Source organism: Mytilus trossulus, unplaced genomic scaffold (assembly GCF_036588685.1).
Source record: "Mytilus trossulus isolate FHL-02 unplaced genomic scaffold, PNRI_Mtr1.1.1.hap1 h1tg000122l__unscaffolded, whole genome shotgun sequence".
Lineage (NCBI taxonomy): Eukaryota > Metazoa > Mollusca > Bivalvia > Mytilida > Mytilidae > Mytilus > Mytilus trossulus.
The window spans coordinates 1923671-1950340 of record NW_026963298.1 but is presented as its reverse complement, the minus strand read 5'-3'; the positions used below and the strand labels follow the sequence as shown (position 1 = coordinate 1950340).

The 26670-nt window shown below is 33.1% G+C and overlaps 1 protein-coding gene across 1 annotated transcript in view; it reads right to left on the bottom strand.

Moving 5' to 3' along the window:
- The window catches only part of LOC134700088 (sushi, von Willebrand factor type A, EGF and pentraxin domain-containing protein 1-like), a 40014-nt gene that overhangs the window by 7163 nt on the left and 6181 nt on the right, over positions 1 to 26670 (bottom strand). Inside the window, exons 6-9 of the mRNA XM_063561458.1 lie at positions 5906 to 6079; positions 4702 to 4875; positions 3496 to 3681; positions 2300 to 2473 (exon numbers count right to left, since the gene is read on the bottom strand). Coding sequence (XP_063417528.1) covers positions 2300 to 2473; positions 3496 to 3681; positions 4702 to 4875; positions 5906 to 6079 — 708 coding nt within the window. The remainder of the gene's footprint in view (positions 1 to 2299; positions 2474 to 3495; positions 3682 to 4701; positions 4876 to 5905; positions 6080 to 26670) is intronic.

Here is a 26670-nt window from a genome sequence, read left to right as displayed (position 1 = left end):
ATAGATACTACGTTTTGGCAAAGTATGAACAAATTCTATTATTTTATTTTAGACTCCCATACCACCTTAAGGGCAATGGGTAAAATCATACATAAACAACTGAATTTGCTATTCAAAGTTTCTATCAATCAAGGGTCTGCAACTACAATTACAGCCGACTGACGATTTGGGATTGCTGATCACTTTTGATTTTGAGGTCATTATCTGTCTATTAAAAACTCAAGATAATAAGCCGTACTTTGACCTTGAATGGTTTTATTTTGTTAAAATAAAATTTATTTGTTCAATTTTCCTGAAATTCTACCTTGAAGATACAAAACTTAAACACTTTATACTGATGAAAAGTTATTACGAACAAAATTGATATAGGTTTAAAATTTGTCTCGTAATTTAGCTTCTTTTTGTCTGGTACGTTTTAGGGGGAAATAACTCTTAACTGTATACCTTTCGTACCAGCGGTTACTTGTAACGGTTGATTGAATGCATAATCGAGTACACACAATATTGTTTATTGTAAATATAAGAAGTAATCACATGAATTAGGTACCAAATTACAGCTAAAAATTCTCAAAATAGTTCTGTATATGATTCATAAAACAAACGTTGATATTACGTTTATACATCAATTAATTCCAAAAGTTAAATAACGGCTCCAAATTCGTACTACGGTTGGTACGGTAGCAAATTGGCAAACATCCACTAGGACTCATAAGCGATTTGCATATCAAAATAAATATAATGCCAAACAAGTACAAAGTTTAAGAACACTGACAATCCAAAGTTAAAAAAAGTGATTGTACTTACAGCGACATTGTGGTATATTCCCATTCCATCCTAAAGATGTACATGTTATAGTTTCGTTTCCAACAAGTGAATATCCGGCGTCACAGGTAAAATTTGCGGTTGAGCCAATTGTTCTTCCCGTTACAGTGACATCACCATTTGTTATAGTGTTGGTCGGAAATTCTTCACACTGAACTACACCAATATCTGCAGTTTACAAGTTATTTTCACCAAACAAAAGAACAAATAATACAACTAAACAGTTAATATAAAAAAAAAGATGTGTAATGATCGCCAATGAGACAACTCTCCACAAGAGACCAAAATGACACAGAAATTAACAACTATAGGTCACCGCGTACGACCTGCAACATTGCACAAAGCACGTACGGCATAGTTAGCTATAAAAAGCATCAAAATGACAGTGTACAACAATTCAAACGAGAAAACTAACGGCCTTATTTACATCGTATAAATAAAAGAAATACAAATATGTAACACATAAACAAATTACAACAATTGAATTATACGCTCCCGACTTTTGACAGGCAACTATATACATCATGTGACGGGACTAAATAGCGGAATCCCAACCCTCCACCTAACCTGCATTCGTGGTATGACAGAACAACATAAGAACGAAGTGTATATACAAATCAGGTGAATAATGCCTAACTCATCAGATGGATTAGTTCCTTATTTAACAAAAATTAAAAGACAAATCAACGAGAGACATTCTGCGCTACGTTTGTTGATTGAAGCCTTTAATTGTAAGATTTGAACTTGCACCACTCAATGATCTGTTATAGTGGTGAAAGAATTCATAACTATCCTGAAACATTGAGCCAAAAGTTCTTTCTGTTACAGTGACAGCACCATATGTTATATTGTTGGTCGGAATATCTTCACACTGAACTACATGAATATCTGAAGTTTACAATTTATTACCAACAAACAAAAGAACAAATGATACAACTGAACTGGTTATTTAAAAAATAAGATGTTGTATGTGATTTCCAATTAGACAACTCTCCACAAAAGACCAAAATGCCAAACAAATTAACCTTTTTTTGCACTGTGTACATCCTGCAGCAATTATCAGAACTATCATGAAACACTAAGATAAGGACAAATATTTTATTTGATTTGAATAAAAATTGTATTTGTTAATTTCCCGAAAGGTTTGTGTCGTAACATTTGTTTTTCGATCAATTGACCAAAAGATGTGTCAAACATAAGAGAATTCCCTCCAGGAATTTGTAAGGTTTTTGTGAGGAATTTTCTTTTCATTTTGACAGGAATGCCAGGATTCATTTTACGTTGAATAGATTGAATTTCTTCACACAAAACTAAATTGTTATAAAAAATACCAGGATTATAGTTATGTATGCCAGACGCGTGTTTCGTCTTAACCAGACTCATAAGGGACGCTCATATCAAAAAAGATATAATGCCAAACACATCCAAAGTTTAAGAGCATTGAAAATTCAAAGTTTGAAAATGTGTGTGTACTTACAGCGACATTGTGGTATATTCCCATTCCATCCTGAAGAAGAACATGTTATAGTTTTGTTTCCAACAAGTGAATATCCTGCGTCACAGGTAAATTTTGCAGTTGAGCCAATAGTTCTTTCCGTTACAGTGACAGTACCATTTGTTATATTGTTGGTCGGAATATCTTCACACTGAACTACAAGAATAATTGCAGTTTACAAGATATGACAAACAAACAAAAGAAAGGATAATATAACTAAACAGTTAATATAAAAAATAAAATGAGTTATTATCGCCAATGAGACAACTCTCCAGAAGTGACCAAATTGAACTATAGGTCACTGTGTACGGCCTGCATCAATGCGCAAAGCACGTACCGCATAGTAAGCTATAAAAAGCTTCAAAATGACAATGTACAACAATTCAAACGAGAAAACTAACGGCCTTATTTACATAGTTTAAACAAACGAAATACAAATATGTAACAATTAAACAAATTACAACAACTGATTTATACGTTCCTGACTTTGGACAGGCAAATATATACATTATGTAACGGTACTAAATAGCGGGATCCCAACCCTCCACCTAACCTGAAACCGTGGTATAACAGTATTACATAAGAACGAACTATATATACAAATCATGTGAAGAATGCCTAACTCATCAGATGGATTTGTTCCTTTTTTAACAAATATTAAAAGACAAATCAACGAGAAACAATCAGCACTACGTTTGTTGATTGAAGCATTTACTTGAAGATTTTAACTTGCATCACTCAATTATCTGTTATAGAGGTGAAAGAATGCATAACTATCCTGAAACACTAAAATAAGGACAAAGCATTTTATTGGATTTGAAAAAAAAAATTATATGTTAATTCCCTGAAAGTGTGTTTATCGTTACATTTGTTTTCGATTAAATGACAATATGATGTGTCAAGCAATGCTCTTTCAGACATTTGTAAGGTTCTTGCTAAACAAAATTTTTCATTTTAACAGTGATGAAAGGATTCATTAAACGTAGGATAGATTGAAAATCTACAAATTGAACTAAATAATTATGAAAGGTACCAGGATTATAATGTGGTGCGTCAGACACGCGTATCGTCAAAATCAGACTCAGAAGAGATTATCATATCAAAATAGATATATTGTAAACAAACACAAAGTTTAAGAGCATTGAAAATCCAATGTTAAAAAAGGTGATTGTACTTACAGCGACATTGTGGTATATTCCCATTCCATCCTAAGGATGTACATGTTATAGTTGTGTAACCAACAAGTGAATATCCTGCGTCACAAGTAAAATTTGCGGTTGAGCCAATAGTTCTTTCTGTTACAGTGACAGCACCATTTGTTAAATTGTTGGTCAGAATATCTTCACACTGAACTACAATAATATCTGTAGTTTACAAATTATTACAAACTAACAAAAGAACAAATGATACAACTAAACTGGTAATTTAAAAAATAAGATGTGGTATGTGATTTCAAATGAGACAACTCTCCACAAAATACCAAAATGACACAACAATTAACATTTTTTTGCACCGCGTACAGCCTGCGGCAATGTGGAAGACACGTACCGCATAGCCAGCTATAAAAGTCCGGAAATTGATGATGTAAAATAATTCAAACGAGAAAACTAACGGACTTAATTTCATGAATAACTAACGAAAAACGAATGCGTAACAAATAAAAAAAACGACAACCACTGAATATACTCTCCTGGTTTGGGACAGGCACATACATACATACTATGGTGGTGCTGTATATGTTAGCGGGACCCCAATCCTCCACCTAACCTGGGGCATGGGTTTAACAGTACAACATGAGATCGGATGGAAAATGTTTTACTCATCAGATGGATAAGGTCTTTTTGTGACAAATATTAAAATACAAATTCACGAGAGACAACCAGTACTAAGAGTGTTGATTGAAGATCTAAATTGTAAGATTTGAACTTTCGTCACTCAATGATCTGGTTTAGTGAAAAATAAATTCAGTACTATCCTGAAACACAAAGATAAGGACAAATATTTTATTTGATTTGAATAAAAAATGCATTTGTTAATTTTCCGAAAGGTTTTTGTCGGAACATTTGTTTTCGATCAATTGACCAAAAGATGTTTCAAGCATAAAAGAATCCCCTTCAGAGTTTTGTAAGGTTTTTGTAAGGAATTTTCTTTTCATTGTGATAGGGATGCCAGGATTCATTTAACCTTGGATAGATTGAATTTCTTCACTCCAAAAAACTAAATTGTTATTAAAAATACCAGGACTACAGTTATGTATGCCAGATGCGTGTTTCGTCTTAACCAGACTCATAAGTGACGCTCATATCAAAAAAGATATTATGCCAAACATATACAAAGTTTAAGAGCATTGAAAATTCAAAGGTCAAAAATTTGTGTGTACTTACAGCGACATTGTGGTATATTCCCATTCCATCCTGTAGATGTACATGTTATATTTTCGTTTCCAACAAGTGAATGTCCTGCGTCACAGGTAAACTTTGCGGTTGAGCCAATAGTTCTTTCTGTTACAGTGACAGCACCATTTCTTATATTGTTGGTCGGAATATCTTCACACTGAACTACAAGAATATTTGCAGTTTACAAGTTATTACCAACAAACATAAGAACAAATCATAAAACTAAAAAGTAAATATAAAAAATATAAAATGTGTTATGATCGGCAATGAGACAACTCTCCACAAGAGATCAAAATGACACAAAAATTAACAACTTTTTGCACCGTGTACAGCCTGCAGCAGTGTGCAAGGGACGTACCGCATAGTAAGCTATAAAAGTCCTGAAATTGATGATGTAAAATAAATTAAACGAGAAAACATAAGGTCTTATTTACATGAATAACTAACGAAAAACAAATGCGTAACAAATAAACAAACGACAACCACTGAATTATACTCTCCTGGCTTGGGACAGACACATACATATATAATATGGTGGTGCTGTATATGTTATCGGGATCCCAATCCTCCACCTAACCTGGGGCATGGGTTTAACAGTACATCATGGGATCGGATGGAAAATGTTTTACTTATCAGATAAATAAGGTCTTTTTTTTGACAAATATTAAAAGACAAATCCACGAGAGACAACCAGTGCTACGGTTGTTGATTGAGGACCTAAATTGTAAGATTTGAACTTACGTCGCTCAATGATCTGGTTTAGTGAAAAAAATTCAGAACTATTATGAAACCCTAAGATAAGGACAAATATTTCTTTTGATATGAATAAAAATTGTCTTTGTTAATTTCCCGAATGGTTTTTGTCGTAACATTTGTTTTTCGATCAATTGACCAAAAGATGTGTCAAACATAAGAGAATGCCTTTCAGAGTTTTGTAAGGTTTTTGTAAGGAATTTTCTTTTCATTGTGATAGGGATGCCAGGATTCATTTAACCTTGGATAGATTGAATTTCTTCACACAAAAAAACTAAATTGTTATTAAAAATACCAGGACTACAGTTAAGTATGCCAGATGCGTGTCGTCTTAACCAGACTCATAAGTGACGCTCATATCAAAAAAGATAGTATGCCAAACATATACAAAGTTTAAGAGCATTGCAAATTCAAAGGTCAAAAATGTGTGTGTACTTACAGCGACATTGTGGTATATTCCCATTCCATCCTGAAGATGTACATGTTATAGTTTCGTTTCCAACAAGTGAATGTCCTGCGTCACAGGTAAACTTTGCGGTTGAGCCAATAGTTCTTTCTGTTACAGTGACAGCACCATTTGTTATATTGTTGGTCGGAATATCTTCACACTGAACTACAAGAATATTTGCAGTTTACAAGTTATTACCAACAAACATAAGAACAAATCATATAACTAAACAGTAAATATAAAACAAATAAAATGTGGTATGATCGGCAATGAGACAACTCTCCACAAGAGATTAAAATGACACAACAATTAACAATTTTTTGCACCGCGTACAGCCTGCAGCAATGTGCAAGACACGTACAGCAAAGTCAGCTATAAAAGTCCCAAAATTGATGATGTAAAATAATTCAAACGAGAAAACTAACGGACTTAATTACATGAATAACTAACGAAAAACGAATGCGTAACAAATAAAAAAAACGACAACCACTGAATTATACTGGTTTGGGACAGGCACATACATACATAATATGGTGGTGCTGTATATGTTATCGGGATCCCAATCCTCCACCTAACCTGGGGCATGGGTTTAACAGTACAACATGAGATCGGATGGAAAATGTTTTACTCATCAGATGAAGGTCTTTTTGTGACAAATATTAAAATACAAATCCACAGAAATTAACAACTGTAGGTCACCGCTTAAGGCCTGCAGTAATGCACATAGCAAGTATCGCATAGTAAGCTATAAAAGGCATCAAAATGACAAAGTACAACAATTCATTAGAGACTTACGGCCTTATTTACATAGTATATATAAACGAAATACAAATATGTAACACATATCCAAATGACAGCCACTGAGTTATACGCTCCTAACTTGGGACAAGCACATACATATATCATTAGACGGGGCTTATTTTGTTAGCGGGATCCCAACCCTCCACCTTACCTGGGACCGTGGTATAACAGTAAAACATAAAAACGAACTATACAAATCAGTATAAGATTGCGAAACTAATCAGATGGATCAGTTTTATTTTTAACAAATGTTAAAAGACAAATCAACGAAAGACACTCAACGCTACGTTTGTTGATTTAAGCATTTAATTGTAAGATTTGAACTTGCATTACTCAATGATATGTTATAGTTGGGAAAGAATTGATAACTATCCTGAAACACTAAGATAAACAGAAATATTTGATTTGATTTGAAAAACAAAAAAAATGTTGATTCCCTGAAAGGGTGTTTATCGTAACGTTTGTTTTCGATCAATTGGCAATGTGTTTAGCATTAACGAATGCTCTTTCAGACTTTTTTAGGGTTTTTGTTAGAAATTTCTTTCATTTTATCAGTGATGAAAGGATTCATTAAACGTAGGATAGATTTAAAATCTTCATAATGAACTAAATAGTTATCAAAGTTACCAGGATTATAATTTGGTGCGACAGACACGCGTTTTGTCTAAATAGGACTCATAAGTGATTATCATATCAAAATAGATATAATGCAAAACAAACACAAAGTTAAAGAGCATTGAAAATTCAATGTGACACTGAACTACAAGAATATTTGCAGTTTACAAGTTATTTCTAACAAACAAAAGAACAAATGATACAACTTAACTGTTTATATAAAAAAGAAGATGGGGTATGATTGCCAATGAGACAACTCTCCACAAAAGACCAAAGTGACAAAGAAATCAACAAATATAGGTCATCGCGTACGGTCTTCAACAATGTGCAAAGCACGTTCTACATAGTCACCTATAAAAGGCCCAACAATGAAAATGTAAAACAATTCAAACGATTGAGTGTTGATTGCTTAACATCCAGTTGCAAAAAATTAACGAATGTTTATGACGAGGGGCGTATTAGGTAATTCATGTGACAGCCTATGAATGTAAACACATCCCAATTTATGATTCTCGCTTGTTAACGTGTTCCTTTATTTTACCGACGTTTATACTCTTAAATGAAATCAACAATATTTTAACATACACGTAAACATTTATATGTAGCTGTTAATTCTTTTATTATTTATTTCATCTGCCGGTATGTTCAATTTTGGTTTGTGTAAACAACTGTAAACGTCATAATTAAACTACGTTGCATACATCTATACTTTCGCGAGCATTGGCACTTTAACGTTAACATCGTACTGATCTGTAGGCGGGAGTAAATATATATATAACTCGTTTAAACATCAACCCAACAATGTTTCATCTGTAAAAAATAAAGCTCTCGGTGGCCGTCTTCTACCTTTCCTCGTCAGTTTCAACCTGGCGGCGTACTACAGTACATGATATATAAGTCATGGAGATGTTATTGTTACAGATCAGCTCAAGTATCTATAGTAAAGGAAAGGTAATACTCGGCCACCAAAAGCCTTATTTTTGTAGAGCCCAGGTGGTATGATGGTCTAGCGAGACGGCTGTAGGGTTGATCTGTAAATTTGCTTTCGCTATTTTTTTGTTCTTCCCTCGCTTAGATTCAAACCCATGCTACTGTGATACAGTGACACCAAATCGCCTGCAATTCAGCCATCCCGCTAGACCACACGACCACATTGGTTCTACAAAAAAAAAGCTTTCAGTGGCCGTGTGTAACTTTCCTCGTCAGTTGTAATCTAGCGACGTACTACAGTACATGATATATAAGGCATGGAGATGTTATTGCTACAGATCAGCTATAGTATCCATAGTAAAGGATTCTACAAATTAATGCAAGATACAGTCATATATATCATCTTTATAGAATAAGTAAAATCAATGCAGTCGGCATCACATTGAATTAAAATATCAGTCTGCTAATTTTAGCCAAGGAAGCTAAGCTACTATAGAAATAATATAGCTAATATCTATGAGATATACTGAAAATAAATTAATTTATGACAACTTGCATGATAGTATACTTACACACGCAACAGGGTCTCCTTCGACAACATCTGCCCTTTTCTGTCCATCCAGAACCAAAACTACTTTCACAATTGGAATCTTTCGTTTGGGCGCACCTTCCCAGTGAGTCCGTACATTGACGAGTTAACTCTTAAAAATTAAGATATTACATTCAAAATGACTCTACATCATACGATATTTACATTTCTAACAGTAAAATATGTATTATGAAAAGATAAATTGTGTCAAAGATAGTGGATACACGCAATTGTTTCCAAAATTGGTTTTGAAATTTCAACTCATTATTTGCAGTCAAAATAATAATGACATTAACTATTATTTCAGGCAAATATACAGATAGTGGTAATGCAATTCATTTTTAGATCAAAATGATAAAACTCAATACATTTAATTAATACATTCAGTTTGACACATTTTCAAACGAAATACTTTGCATTCATTTTTGTAAATGGACATTAACCTTATGTATTGTGATCGTGCAATAAACTCCACACAATCAAAAATGCACTTAATTAGTATATCATGTATATGTTGATAATTAATATTTATTAATTTTAATTGTGATTCTTGTTTACCATGTTTACAGTTTCTCCATTTATATAAAGCTTACTTTCTGCAGTCGTCTTATGGTATATGCTGAGAGCAATAACAATCACGTACCAACAGTTAAACATTGTGCTGAAACATTTAGATTATTCATATGTCATTTAATACAGTTGGGTGCAGATCAAGCATTACATGTTAACGGGCCTAACAAGTTAACGCGGCGTTTACTCGCGGGCACTTCATGTAAACGCCGCGTTAACTCTGCGTTAACTCCAAAATTTTAGTAGACATTATTAGAAAACGGGCGTTTACCTTCGCGTTAATTTCCGCGTTAAATTTTTTGTTTAAAAAAGTAAACGCCCGTTTACTGTTTGTAGTAAACGCGCGTTAACGCAGATTGTCCTCGTATCCTGGATACACTGACCTAATATATCACATGATAGGGTACATCAAGATATTCATCTGTCCATTTCCGATCAACATATCTAATGGAATGACACCTCTTTAATTAATTTATTGAAAATTAATCGTTGCATACAAGAACAAAATGTAAATTTGTCTTGGAACTGTAAAACCTACAAGACCTTCAGTTTACATTCGTGAGTTAAAGAAGATCTGGCAAAAACATTACTGAAGTTAGAGATGAGTTGATACGATCAGATGTTATTCAAGGTTTAGACAGGGGATACGTGCATTTATACGACGTTTTCTTCAGAGTGGATTTTCCCCCTTTTAATATTTTGTAAACTATTCATTTGTTGGGCCCTTTGTAGCTCCATGTTTAAGTTATCCAAGTCAATGTGATGACAACCATCCTTTGACCTATAATGGTTTACTTTTACAAATTGTGACTTGGATGGAGAGTTGTCTCATTTATATACTGGCAATCATACGACATCTTCTTATTTTATATTTAAGAACTCCTGTTAACATACATAGATTAGAAACACTGATAATGTTGGGTTGCCGTCTCATCAATACATTACTCATATTTCCATTTATTCATATGTTGTATCTACTTATCTATTAAGTAATTTGGAAAACTCAACATTTTGTCCATTTATAAAAGGGCATAACTCTTGTTAATTTATGTGACACCATTTCGAATGTGATTTGGCTGTTTGTGGTGATTAGTATAATTCTATGTTGTGATGTTATACTATTGTTTCAGAAAAGGGATAAAGTTTGGTACCATTAAACAAGTTTACACTTTTGATCCCGCTGCAAACGTTTGCACCTGTAATGAGTCAGAAATCTGATGTACAGTAGTTGTCGTTTGTTAATGTAGTGCATGCGTGTTTCTCGTGTCTCATGAGGCCCTTTATAGCTGAATGTTCAGTGAGAGCCAAGGCTCTATGTTAAAGGCTGCACCAAGACCTGTAATGGTTTTCTTTATAAATTGTTATTTGAATTGAAAGATTCCTCATAAACACTCGTACCACATCTTCCTATATCTATATTGTGTACACGTTTTATGACATATGGCTGAAGCAGACTAGGAATAAAGAAAACAAACCACCTTTGCGACGTACAGACATAAATAAAGACCGACATGACCGAGGTACAGACTGACAAGGATAAAACTTCATGCCCCCTGATCAACAATTGGGCCATAAAAAGACATCAGACACTTTTAGATGTGCCAATAATTTTAAAACATAAACTTTAAATGATATGCCTTGTATTTGGCACAACTTTTTGGAATGTTGGGTCCTCAATGCTCTTCAACTTTGTATTTATTTGGCTTTTTAACTATTTTGATATGAGCGTCACTGATGAGTCTTATGTAGACGAAACGCGCGTCTGGCGTATAAAATTGTAATCCTGGTACTTTTGATAACTATTAAGACCAAATTGCTTAATTGGTTATGCACATACAATGTATATATATAGCCTAACACAGCTTGATTGTAACAGAAAGCTCTATGATTTTGGGTCGATCTCTGTAAAATTCAGTAGATACGAATTTCCATTTCGTATTTGAGGGATTCAAATATGATCATGATGATGTATGTTTTTAAATATGTTAAAAAAAAACCAGGAAATACAGCAGCCATAAATATCAGTAGAAATCAAACTAATGTTCATGCATCGGACTAATGCTTGGAATTTTGAATTTTCCAGATATGCAAAATTGAGCTACAGTATCTAACAGCCCCAAGACGTTTTAATCTAAGCACTTATTTTGAATTAAAATAACTGATTCCTGTAACACATCGTTGGAAATGAAGTTCAATTTTATTTCTAAAGATTGTAAAAAACTTTTAAAACAAAGCATTTTCAATTTGCTGATGAGAAAGAAATGATAAAGATTGTGTGTGCTAATTTCATGTATCTTACTAAATGTACTTAGAGGGTGATAATGTTATTGTTGTCCAATGTTGTCAGCCTTTCAATTTGACTTGGTTTGTGTGTTGACGCTTTATTGCTCAATTTCGCATGTTTGGTTTGATGTGCGTGCTTCGTGTTTTCCCTAATTTGTTTCTTAATGTTTCTTGTCGGTTCTCTTTATTTGTCATGCTTGTCCCAGCGCATTTGATTCGAAGGTAAATAAACTAATGCAAAGATATCTTGGAAATTGTAGATGTATGGTATGCTATAAAGTCAATGAAATAACTATGAATAATATTTATTTTTCTCAATCAGATACAACTAACCATGGGCGGATGTAGGCGGGGGAATGGCGGGCGTGCTCCCCCTTAAATTACCAAAGCATGGGTTGACTTCAACATATTTAAGAATCAGAAGAGACCATTCAATCTTATTTAACATTCAAATTATCATGAGTATATAAAATAGTCAGTTTAACAGAATCAACGTGATTACTAATCAACTGACTTTCTACGCTTTATTAAAGTTCTTTAAATAATTTCAAAGGAAGGTGTCAAACGCGGAGCTGCGTTTGATGACATATATAATAGGTTTTAAGCAGTTAAAGTCATAAGAAACCTCAAATCAAAAATAATTATGCATATATTTTTTATAACTCAATGTATAGTTTTCATTATAAAACTTATGTACATATACTTTTTTCTAAAGAAAATTCTTTAATTTATTCATATTTAGAAGAAGTTTACTTTATTTTAATTGCTTGCTTCCAGCAACCAATTCCCCCGACATATTTTCCGTATGCAAAGTGACCTCAGTGTGACCCATCTCGTAAAAATCCGGTGATCACAATACGCATGGATGTCCTTAAAATAAACTATTATCTCTTTCCATGCTTTTTTGTTTATTTTGTGTCGATTCTTGACAAACAGGTGACCATCGTTAAACTTCGGCTTCAAAACACGAACTTTAATTACCTGCCATATTTTCACAACAACAGTGACCGATTCAAAAAAATATGACGATTATACTAAATTTACACGAAAAAAATAATTAATTCGTGCACAGAAGACTAAGTTTATGATATGTGTATGCATTGGACCAAGAATTGGAAGAACATAATTTTTCACCGGTCACTCGTTTCTTATGACTTTAAAGTAAAAACAAATGTTACATTGTATTTGCGGTTTAAATAATCAATTTATTATACTTCATGTCAAAATGCCAGATTTTGATTGACTAATACGAGGGTGTCAATTTACTCTATTACCCTTCATGGAGACGCTTGATCAAGTGTGCGCTTTATTAAATACGACTCTATCCTATGACAAATACTCTTTTACCCTTCACAAAGACGCTTGATCAAGTGTGCGCTTTATTAAATACGGATGGTTATGTACAAGATGTCACAGTTTATTACTTTGAATTTTGAACAGTAATAACAGAACATTCAGTATAATAAATTAAATTACACATAGCTGAAAGGATGATAGAGCAAATTGGAACCCCTCGAAAAGGCATTGTCAACCTTGGCTTCACCGCAGTGATTTGTCTGCGAGTGTATAGAACTGTGACAATGTCTTCTCCAGACAAGACTAGTAGACTTAGCTGCCTATGACATGACCTTGAACAGGTTAACTTAAGACAACTATGTTAATAATGTGTATACGTGCTTCTCGTTTTTTCATACATTTAAAGTGTGCAGCCGGTTTGTTGTTCGATATGCTACATGTATACTTGATATTCAACCGGCTGCTAGTAGTCGGTTCGGTATTCAATTTCAGTTAAAAATTATGGAAACAAAGTATATTAGATAACAATAAGGAAATCCGATGTATTCTTCTGACACTTCAGTCACATTGCAATCTCGTTATGGATTTATTTCCAAAAATCAAATACAAGTGGAGCATATCAATAAATTTTAAAAATATTATAATCTTAACTTAACTGTTTATGTATTTACAATGAACAGTATTTGATTCATCAAATTTTCAATTTTTACGACCTGAACAGTCAGTCATTTTAGCTAAATTTTGAGAAAATGGGTGAGGGGTACACGCAATGAATTTACAATAATCATGTACATCTCATTACATTTTTTGTCTTTTCACTTTTTTAGAAATGCATAATTTTAATCATTTATATATACTGATATATATGAAAAAGTTGAATTAATATTCATTGTTGTCTTAAATCATGAAAAAAAAATAAAAACAATTGACATAATTGACAGCATGGTTACATGTAATTTGTCACAATACAATAATCGCTTACCAACAGTGTTTTTTTAGTTAAATTTATTCAAATTCGATTACTTCATGTTTACTGAAAGTATGAACAGAGTATGCACAAAAGTTTAATTGGGGAACTGTGATTACGATAATAGCAACAATATGCAAACAATGATGGAAATGGGAAAAAATGGATATTTCCAAAGGGCCGTAGCAAATACAAAAAAGTTGCAACAATTTTTTTTTACAGTCCGACAAACCCAAAAATTATGTGTAAGTCTAGAAATTTTAGTATAGAATTGTGGCAGGATTAATAATGTTAATTAATATCAAAACAATACGGCATTGTAATTGAATTACAGTAATACTGTAAACATGTTTCAATTATGTGTCGTTTTTTTAAATGAAAATGTAAGGAAATAAACTTTTTTAATGTTGCACGCAAGATGCGTATTTTGTCTAAAAAGACCCCTACGTGAAACTCAAATTAGAATTATAAAAAGGCCAAATAAAGAACGAAGTTAAAAATCATTGAGAAAACGATCATCCAACATCAATTTTCAGATCATCATTCAAGCATTTTGAAATATATTGAAATCATTCACAAAACTGACAGGAATATTATATTTTTCAACATTTTTGTTTGCTTCATGAGCAGGACATATTTTGAAACGATAAGCTGTTTTATAATTTCTGGGAAAATAATTTAAAACATACCTTACTGCCTCAAATCAAACCTGTTGCTAGGTAAACTGTTGTGAAAATGGTCTGACTATTCGGATTTAAAGCATATGAAGGTAAAGTAGAAATAGCGCATCGTAGGCAGAATGCTACAGATGTTCTTTGTCTTTATCAACATGTCTATTCAGTTATTTGATCTTTTTCTGGTGGTCTTGGTGCATCATTTGTATGATTGATCAAAAAGGCTCGACACTCTATTTATAATATAAGAATCTTTTCATCAGCTATATTTTACATGCGTCACAAGTGATGCAATACTTATGGTAAATGAACATATTTGTTTGTTGTTAATGAGGTACGTAAATCCTTTGAACTTATTAACAGAATGAATTGTGTTTTAAATTAAAGAAAGCATGTTTCCAATATTGTTCACACTTCAATTAAACACATATAACACGCATAAATTACCTCGACTAGAATACCACTTTGCTTTGATCAATGCACTGTTACAGGACCTACACGAAGTAAAACTATTAATTCATGAGAACTTGCGTTTAATCCTACCTTTTTCTGAACAAAAACTCATAGTAAGTAAAGATAGCAAACTGGCAATGTTCTAAAGAGGATGAAAAAAATCACGCTTATAAGACAGAAACTAACTATCATGGCAAACAGACACACACACCTATCGTCATGACAATAATACATAACAAATTTATGGAATGCAGCATTAAATTTACTCAAAACCGAGGATCAACGATGGTGCTCGACGCAGGTTGGCACATTTAATGAAATTTAAAAATCTAAATGTTACGGTAATATTGTACTTAAAGCATGAACTATCTCAATGGGATCCTTACTATCATACTGCCCATCGAAATATCAATATTGGCATTGGAAAAGTCACGTCGTCTTTGACTGTTCATGACGTTTAAATACAAAATCCCTTGGAAGTGTTTTAGCTGATTTTAGTTTCTGAAGCTTGATTTTTTATTTTTTATTGTGTTTGGCTTAGTGATACTGTAAGTACACTTAAATCGTTCTTTCTTGTTTAGTTGACATGTTGATACTATTTTGATTCACATATTTTTTGTAAGACTTACAATCTAAGACTCTTTCATCTTGCAAAAGAATTAAACCATTTTACTTGTCTACACTTTACTCAAGTATTACCCTCTCTAAACTACGTAGATACAAGTATCGTGTCTTAGGGATTGATAAATCCTACTTAAACTAATATTTTCAAGGTGCTTGAATTCTTGATTTATTAACATTTTTGTTGCGTTTGTAGGACGGGGTTTTCAAAAGACTGAGCTCCTCTTTAGGACAATTATTATCAGTCAAACTACATATAAAACTTTCTAAAATGAAAATAAGAAGTCATCAATATCCTTTGTTTTTACTTCACGCTTAAAAGATGCTGTTCCCTCATTTAATATCTTAAAATTTGGTGACACTGCTGAATGCATCTATCCCAACGAACATCGAGAAATTGAGATTATTTGAGTTTCCCTTTGTGAAATTTCAAGTTCTATGAACCAACATTCCACTAGCGCCTTCATATGGGATATACATCTTTCAATTGACACGATATTCACGCGTCTGCATTATCTATCATTATTTCCTTGATATACGGTTGCTGCTTACATTTAAAATATCAAACCAAGAGTAACAAACGGTGAAGTTGAAATTATCACTTAATAAATTTTACGGACTGTTGTAACCGTTCCACATATGCTATAGGATATGTGTCACACGTCATAACTATAATCCTCTTTCCTTTCATGAATGTTACCTACCGAATTAGACTGTACAGCGTAAGTGTGAGACCATTCGGTTTTCTATACGGTTCCGTGTTTGCTATAATTTGTCTATTTGTCTTTTCCAATTTTTGGTGAGTTTTCGATTTATGAGTCTGACTGTTCCTCGGCTATCTTTCCCCTCTTTTTTAATGCTGTATCGTTATTAAGAGTTTACTTATTCAGGATTATATATGTCCAATACACTAAATACCATAGCGTTAACATTTGGATGTGGAGAATCTGTAGTATACAAAAGCGTATGTTCCCATACAATCAAACAGGATCGACCAATTAATCAAATGCTTAGCAAGTAAAATCATACAATTATGCAACAATGCTATGCGGCTGTTGAGCAGATATTGAATGTAGGGCTGATATAACATCCAATATGAAAAATGCCATGTAATAATCTGATATAATTATATATGACAATTCCTTATAATATGACTCAAATATTGATATACGAATATTAATCAAGATATTGGGAATGGGTTAATACGTTCAAATGACGCATTTTTATTCAAAATATGAATTTCAATTGATATGTGCATTTCATTTAGTAGGTGAAAATCAAACAGTTATATACCGGATAATAACATGCTAATGTTTTATGAAATCTTCTGTTAAGTATTAAATGGATTTGTCCATTTATAAAATATGAAGTAGATAAACTATAGCATGTGTTGGGTATGGAATTATAATAAAAAATAATCAGTTAGCATTGAGCTGCTATTTATATGGTGATCAATTGGAATTATAGATACTGTTCTTAATGTGTACGAACACAGAGACAAATCCATGATTAGTCAATGTTAGGTATCTTAAAGCTGAAGTGAAGTCAACACTGACAATTATACTTTACAGCGTTAATTAGTTCGAGACCCTGATAGAAAACACCAAAATGTGTAAAAAGTTAAATGTTCATTTTTTTTTATAAAACAACATATTCATTATTCAAATAAACACTAGACATTTTCTTTTTCAGTAAATTTTGCAGACAAAGAAAATTAATAGTCATCATGAGTATTCATAAATATATTTAAGAACATAACAAACATACTTGTTATTACATGCAACTATTTTACAGTGGTACATATGGTACAACGTTACAAATTTACAATGATTCACTGACATTTGAAAGCTCTTTAAAGGTACAATAACCTTGTATGATGTTTCTTCTTTACTATTAAGTATTGTTGCTGCAGATTTTTGTAAAGTGTTCAAGAATTATATAAATCCCGGATCATTGTTTTGGTTATAATATCATATACCTATTTATTTGAGTTTTATTAAAGGCAGGATGTATTTTAAATTCTTGAATAGGACTCTTTTGATACAAAAACAATAACAGATATACACGAAATGAAACATCAAGTAATAAGAAGTCTAAAGATTTTTAAACCTTTCAAAATCCTTGTACAAGACCTACGGGTGTATGTCGTGATTGTGTTGTAAAGCAAAACTTTACAAGAATTTGAGTTGGGAACAACAAAATGTTAAATTCAAATACAAATTATGAACGAACTTTTATTTTCAAATCATCGATGATTACGACATATAATTTAACAATATACGTATAGTGTCTTGAAATATGAATTTAATTTATATGAGGTTTAAAAACGGGAAAATGCGAGAATCTACCGACAATTTTCCCGTTTCGGGCCGAATACAAATACATTTCATATTTCAAGACACTCTACGTGTATTGCCTTTGTACTGCAATCGAAAAAAAACATATGAAAAAATGTGTAACAAAAATTATTAAAAAAAAAGTTTGAAATTTCCCTCTTGATGTACCACTTTGGTTTTTTTTCCATATGAGCGTTAATCCCGGCGGTAAGACATTGACATATTAAGGAATTAGAAAGGGAAAATTAACTCAATTAATAACATTTGATAAACATGGTGTATAAATAACCAATTGAAGATATAAAAGTTTGAATTCATAAAAGTTTGACCATTGTTACTTTATTTTGTCATGGTCGTGACGTGACATTGTTGATGAAATACAGTATTTCCGGTAAAGAGGCGAGGCTTATAAGTTAGTTGATGTCATTGACGTATACAGATAAGGTATATACGTATAGTTTTATTTGTATAGTAAAAAAGCGGATTGCAATATAAATGCATATAACTGATTGAATATAATGCAAAATGTATCTATTCTTACATATTTTCAATAACTTACACATCCAACAGGTATGGCGTTTAAACGATATTCGCCTCATCGAGCGCCGTTTATTGATTGGTATCGTAGGTTTCAAATGAGTTGGCTTACCAATTAAGTATTCATTCTTGCTACAAATTAGAAGTCCTATTGTTTTATTCTCTAGCTATAATATAATGTATAAATTAGCATTGAGCTGCTATATATCTGGTGTACTAAAATATATTGACACCTTGTGTTTTTGGCATAACATCGTAGCAACAAGTAAAACAAAATTATACTTAGTATTAAATTTATATTAAGATCCATTATGTTACATCTTGTGATCAATTTTATTTGGCAATCGCCAATGGCAGTCAGAAGGGTTAAAGAACATCAGTTGTGATTGTATCAGCAATCAAAGACGGGCTTCAAAGTTATTGTGAAACTGCATATTCTAGAGGTGGCGTGAATCAGATGTGGATACTTAAAAATTCCAAAGATCTTTTAGAGTACATACAATCTAACTTTCTGTTATCTTGTAACAGTATTAAAACATTTGACTTTTCTACTCTTTACACAAGTATTTCACATTCCAAACTAAACGACAAATTGAAAGAATTGTTTTTACTTTGCTTCATAAAAAAGAATGGCCAACGTAGATACAAGTATCTTGTCTTAGGGAGGGATAAATCCTACTTTGTAAAGAATCACTCTGATTCAAACAAAAAAATCTCTGAAACCGGTATTATCAAGATGCTTGATTTCTTGATTGACAACATATTTGTTACGTTGGGAGGACGAGTTTTTCAACAGACTGTCGGCATCCCAATTGGAAAAAAACTGTGCCCCTCTACTTGCCGACTTGTTTCTTTATTATTATGAGGCTGTCTTCATGCAGGAACTTCTTAAGAAGAAAGATAAGAAGTTAGCAATATCCTTTAACTCTACTTTCCGCTATACAGATGACGTTCTTTCACTAAACAATTCAAAATTTGGTGACTATGTGGAACGCATCTATCCCATCGAATTGGAGATACAGGATACTACAGAAACAGTTAAGTAGGCTTCATATTTTGATTTGCATCTAGAAATTGACAATGAGGGTCGGTTGAAACCAAACTTTACGACAAAAGAGATGATTTCAGCTTTCCAAATGTGAACTTTCCATTTCTAAGTAGCAACATTCAAGCAGCACCTGCATATGGGGTATATACCTCCCAAAACGATATTCCCGTGTTTGAATTTCCTATCATGATTTTCTTGATAGAGGGTTACTGCTCACAAGGAAGCTATTACACCAAGAGTTTCACATTGTGAAGTTTAAATCATCCCTTCGTAAATTTTACGGACGCCATCACGAGTTGGTTGACCGTTATGGAATAACCGTTTCCCAAATGAGATAGTATATGTTCCTTACGTCGTAACTACAATCCCCTTCCCTTTCACGAATGTGACCTACCGAATAAGACTTTTTACCGGATTTGTAATCACAAAAGCAACACGACGGGTGCCACATGGGGAGCAGGATCTGCTTACCCTTCCGAGGCACCTGCGATCACCCCTAGTTTTTGGTGGGGTTCGTGTTGTTTATTCTTTAGTTTTTTATGTTGTGTCATGTGTACTATTGTTTTTTCTGTTTGTCATAAGATAAAGTCTTCAACATATGTTTATGAATAATCAATAATGTTTCAATTAGAAGAATCAACAATTAACTAAACTTATTCATAATATCAATCAAGGGCACATACTTACAATTCAATATACATACTCTTAATAAGGACAGTGTAGAGAATTTCACTGTAATAATATCTTAATTTAGTAGGAAGACACATAGATCTACCTGTGAACAATATTGACTTAATTAGAACCTGTTATATTTAAAATGTACAACACATCTTTCATAGGATAAATATTTTCTCAACAATGCCTTTCAATTAGTTTAATGAAACTATACTTTTAATTTAAATAATTATACAAAATTTCAAAATCATATTTGCATTTTCAAAACTTCAGATAAAAATATAGAATTTTATTTACATATATATATTTTGGGTCTTTTTGTATTTTATAAAACTCTTTTATATAAAACAGTCATTTTCAAAATCATTAAAAATATTTACAAAATGCACCAACCTTAAATCTTCAAAATATTCTTGTTAACAAAAATTAGATACAACTACACCTGTTAATCACTTATTTGTCAATAGTTAAAACATACAATGTAGTGAACAGTTTTTACCTGTACACTAATTACTAGAATGAAGTAATTAATATTTTGAAATCCCTTCAATAGTTATCAAAGGTACCAGGATTATAATTTAGTACGCCAGACGCGCGTTTCGTCTACATAAGACTCATCAGTGACGCTCATATCGAAATATTAAAAAGCCAAACAAATACAAAGTTGAAGAGCATTGAGGGTACCAAAATTCCAAAAAGTTGTGCCAAATACGGCTAAGGTTATATATGCCTGGAATAAGAAAATCCTTAGTTTTTCGAAAAATTCAAAGTTTTGTAAACAGGAAATTTATAAAAATGACCACATTATTGATATTCATGTCAGCACCGAAATGTTGACTACTGGGCTGGTGATACCCTCGTGGACGAAACGTCCACCAGCAGTGGCATCGACCCAGTGGTTTAAATAGTTATCAAAGGTACCAGGATTATAATTTAGAACGCCAGACGCGCGTTTCGTCTACATAAGACTCATCAGTGACGCTCATATCGAAATATTAAAAAGCCAAACAAATACAAAGTTGGAGAGCATTGAGGGTACCAAAATTCCAAAAAGTTGTGCCAAATACGGCTAAGGTTATATATGCCTGGAATAAGAAAATCCTTAGTTTTTCGAAAAAATCAAAGTTTTGTAAACAGGAAATTTATAAAAATGACCACATTATTGATATTCATGTCAACACCGAAATGTTGACTACTGAGCTGGTGATACCCTCGGGGACGAAACGTCCACCAGCAGTGGCATCGACCCAGTGGTTTAAATAGTTATCAAAGGTACCAGGATTATAATTTAGTACGCCAGACGCGCGTTTCGTCTACATAAGACTCATCAGTGACGCTCATATCGAAATATTAAAAAGCCAAACAAATACAAAGTTGAAGAGCATTGAGGGTACCAAAATTCCAAAAAGTTGTGCCAAATACGACTAAGGTTATATATGCCTGGAATAAGAAAATCCTTAGTTTTTCGAAAAAATCAAAGTTTTGTAAACAGGAAATTTATAAAAATGACCACATTATTGATATTCATGTCAACACCGAAATGTTGACTACTGAGCTGGTGATACCCTCGTGGACGAAACGTCCACCAGCAGTGGCATCGACCCAGTGGTTTAAATAGTTATCAAAGGTACCAGGATTATAATTTAGTACGCCAGACGCGCGTTTCGTCTACATAAGACTCATCAGTGACGCTCATATCGAAATATTAAAAAGCCAAACAAATACAAAGTTGAAGAGCATTGAGGGTACCAAAATTCCAAAAAGTTGTGCCAAATACGGCTAAGGTTATATATGCCTGGAATAAGAAAATCCTTAGTTTTTCGAAAAATTCAAAGTTTTGTAAACAGGAAATTTATAAAAATGACCACATTATTGATATTCATGTCAAAACCGAAATGTTGACTACTGGGCTGGTGATACCCTCGGGGACGAAACTTCCACCAGCAGTGGCATCGACCCAGTGGTTTAAATAGTTATCAAAGGTACCAGGATTATAATTTAGTACGCCAGACGCGCGTTTCGTCTACATAAGACTCATCAGTGACGCTCATATCGAAATATTAAAAAGCCAAACAAATACAAAGTTGAAGAGCATTGAGGGTACCAAAATTCCAAAAAGTTGTGCCAAATACGGCTAAGGTTATATATGCCTGGAATAAGAAAATCCTTAGTTTTTCGAAAAATTCAAAGTTTTGTAAACAGGAAATAATGACCACATTATTGATATTCATGTCAACACCGAAATGTTGACTACTGGGCTGGTGATACCCTCGGGGACGAAACGTCCACCAGCAGTGGCATCGACCCAGTGGTTTAAATAGTTATCAAAGGTACCAGGATTATAATTTAGTACGCCAGACGCGAGAGGGATGAAAAATACCAAAGGGACAGTCAAACTCATAAATCTTAAACAAACTGACAACGCCATGGCTAAAAACCGGAAAAGACAAAAACACAAACAATATTAAACATGACACAACATAGGAAGCTAAAGAATAAACACATCTATTACCCTCCTTACAAATAAGTTGAGGGTGCTATCAACAGTTTCGGAGGGACAAAATATGTTTAAAGTAACTTTATTTATGCTTATTTTACAGTTTTTATTCTATTAATTCAAAAGAAACCCACTTTTATAAAAAAAAACTTTATTAAACTGATGACTATAGGATACAGGAAATGTTTGGAATATGCAAGTTAAACTTTTTATCACTGGCCAAAATACCACAACTATGCGACACATAAAATTAGGTGTAGTTTCACCATTCGGGATAACAATCCTTAACGTAAGACATCATTTTAATCGGTATTGTGTACAGATTCATAAAAGCTGAAATTTGTTTATATATTGCATACAAGGTTTTGCTAAAGGGTGCTATAAACAGTTTCGTATAAAAAAAACTAGGGGTTATTCCCCGACTAAAAAAAAGACATGGAGGGAAGTCCCTTTTTATCAACATAATTGATGAAAAAGTATCATGTTTTTTGTATTTGATTGTAAAAATAAGTTAATTAGCTTTAACTAAAGCAGGTAAAATGATTAAAAAGATTTTAAAAAATTATATTAAATACACATGTTTGAGGGGAGACAAACTGTAAACATCCTGTTTTTTTGGCAGTGAAAAGTGCAAAACTTATATGCACCCACTGTAGCTCTTTTTGTAGCAGACGAACGTATCCTGAAGCATACATTTTTAGAAAGACCAGGTAAAAACCTATGAAATCATACAGTCTTGATTATAAAACATGTGCATGTATCATGTCTACATGGGTGTGCATATGGCCTGATTTCATGTTTTTTATGCATAGATTAGGCAATGATTTTCCCATTTTCTTTGGATAAAACTTTTTGGTACTATTATAACTACAATTTATTTTTATTTCATTATAAACTAGAGAAAATTATGATTCTAATGACATTTAGTTTTATACAAGTATCTTTATTAACATTAACACCACTAAGGGTCAATTATAAATGGTCCCTCAAAATATGACGTCATCAAAAAAATACTGTTGATTGAACCCTCATTCTTGTAATATATAGTTATCAAAGGTACCAGGATTATAATTTAGTACGCCAGACGCGCGTTTCGTCTACATAAAGACTCATCAGTGACGATCATATCAAAATATTCATCAAGCCAAACAAGAACAAAGTTGAAGAGCATTGAGGATCCAACATTCCCAAAAGTTGTGCCAAATACGGCTAAGGTAATCTATGCCTTGGATAAAAAAAATCCTTAGTTTTTCGAAAATTCAAAAGTTTTGTAACGGGAAATTTATTAAAATGACCACATAATTGATATTCATGTCAACATCGAAGTGTTGACTACTGGGATGAATATACCCTCGGGGACAAAACGTCCACCAGCAGTGGCATCGACCCAGTGTTGTAAATAGTTATCAAAGGTACCAGGATTATAATTTAGTACGCCAGACGCGTGTTTCGTCTACATAAAGACTCATCAGTGACGCTCATATCAAAATATTCATAAAGCCAAACAAGTACAAAGTTGAAGAGCATTGAGGATCCAAAATTCCCAAAAGTTGTGCCAAATACGGCTAAGGTAATCTATACCTTGGATAAGAAAATCCTTAGTTTTTCGAAAATTCAAAAGTTTTGTAACGGGAAATTTATTAAAATGACCACATGATTGATATTCATGTCAACACCGAAGTGGTGACTACTGGGCTGGTGATACCCTCGGGGACGAAACGTCCACCAGCAGTGGCATCGACCCAGTGGTGTTAATAGTTATCAAAGGTACCAGGATTATAATTTAGTACGCCAGTCGCGCGTTTCGTCTACATAAAGACTCATCAGTGACGCTCATATTAAAATATTCATAGAGCCAAACAAGTACAAAGTTGAAGAACATTGAGGATCCAAAATTCCCAAAAGTTGTGCCAAATACGGCTAAGGTAATCTATGCCTTGGATAAGAAAATCCTTAATTTTTCGAAAATTCAAAAGTTTGGTAACGGGAAATTTATTAAAATGACAACATAATTGATATTGATGTCAACACCGAAGTGTTGCCCACTGGGCTGGTGATACCCTCGGGGACGAAACGTCCACCAGCAGTGGCATCGACCCAGTGGTGTAAATAGTTATCAAAGGTACCAGGATTATAATTTAGTACGCCAGACGCGTGTTTCGTCTACATAAAGACTCATCAGTGACGCTCATATCAAAATATTCATAAAGCCAAACAAGTACAAAGTTGAAGAGCATTGAGGATCCAAAATTCCCAAAAGTTGTGCCAAATACGGCTATGGTAATCTATGCCTTAGATAAGAAAATCCTTAGTTTTTCGAAAATTCAAAAGTTTTGTAACGGGAAATTTAATTATTAAAATGACCACATAATTGATATTCATGTCAACACCGAAGTGTTGACTACTGGGCTGGTGATACCCTCGGGGACGAAACGTCCTCCAGCAGTGACATCGACCCAGTGGTGTAAATAGTTATCAAAGGTACCAGGATTATAATTTAGTACGCCAGACGCGCGTTTCGTCTACATAAAGACTCATCAGTGACGCTCATATCAAAATATTCATAAAGCCAAACAAGTACAAAGTTGAAGAGCCATATTTGATTTTACCGGAAGAAAGATTTGAAAAGACATCTTATGTACATGTACATCATTTATTCAAAAGTAGTACAAGAGAAAAGTTGTTACCAAATATTATGTTATTATTATGATAATAATACCTTTTCACACACTAGACTTTAATATAGGGCTTATACAAGTATGATGTCCGCCTTTTTGGATTTTACCGGAAGTGAGATATAATTTTTCAAATGCCTCCCTTTCTGAAATAAAAGAGTAATAGTTGAGGAAGTCTTTGCCAAATTTAATGCTTTTATCAGGATGTGCACAATTCGTCTGAAATATGCTTGTAGCCGCCGGACTACATCTTTAATAAAGTCGTTAAATTTTACTTCACCTGAATGTGTGGGCTATTTCATATGCATAAAATGCGTAAACGAGATTTTGAATTTGGGATTTTGACAAAACCGAGCATAATATTTTCAAAAGGCTTTTGTTTGCCAACGAGACACCAGCAACGAAAGTTCAAATGACGTAGATGAAAATACGTGTTGATGATCGAACAAAGTGATTACAAAGTACCATCATCTTTATTAAAGGTAACTGGCTGATAATTTGAATCTCCCTGTAACGTTAATTATCACCTTAATACTTAAAATTTTCATTTTCATATTTATCATTTTCAAAGTTTATATCGTTTAAAAGAAAGTGTACATTTTATCGTCATACACCAAAAATTACCGTTTACGTCATGTGTCAAAAATTTTAACCGTTATTCCTCATGGATATGATGGAGGTACCATATTACGACCCTTCTGAAAACTATGTGTCATTTAACCGTCCTAAATGGGAAGTCTATTACCTAAAAGTCCAACCGATGAACCAATATCAAGACGCCTAAGTTATCCTTTTTTCCCTCAACATATTCAAAACAGAATAATCAAAACCGGGGATGACAAATGCTAGTTTACATGGTACCTATAGGACACAACGCCACGATGATTCATTTATTGTAGAAGTATAACATGTATAAGACGCTACACACCATATGCTTATAAAATTATAGATGAAGTGCATATTCTCCTCTTTACTTTTTCTATATATCTTGTTTTAGTCTGCAAAACTTTCGTCAGAAATAAAATGATTATTTTCAAAGAAATTCTACTGATATAAAAATAACAGTAATTAGTTGTTCATCTACTCATAGTAGCAGAACAGTTTATCGACACATGTTTTGTTGCCTATCAATCATTACCCTGAATTTATTTTAAAGAATGATTTGAAACTTCACTGAGGACTCCATTAT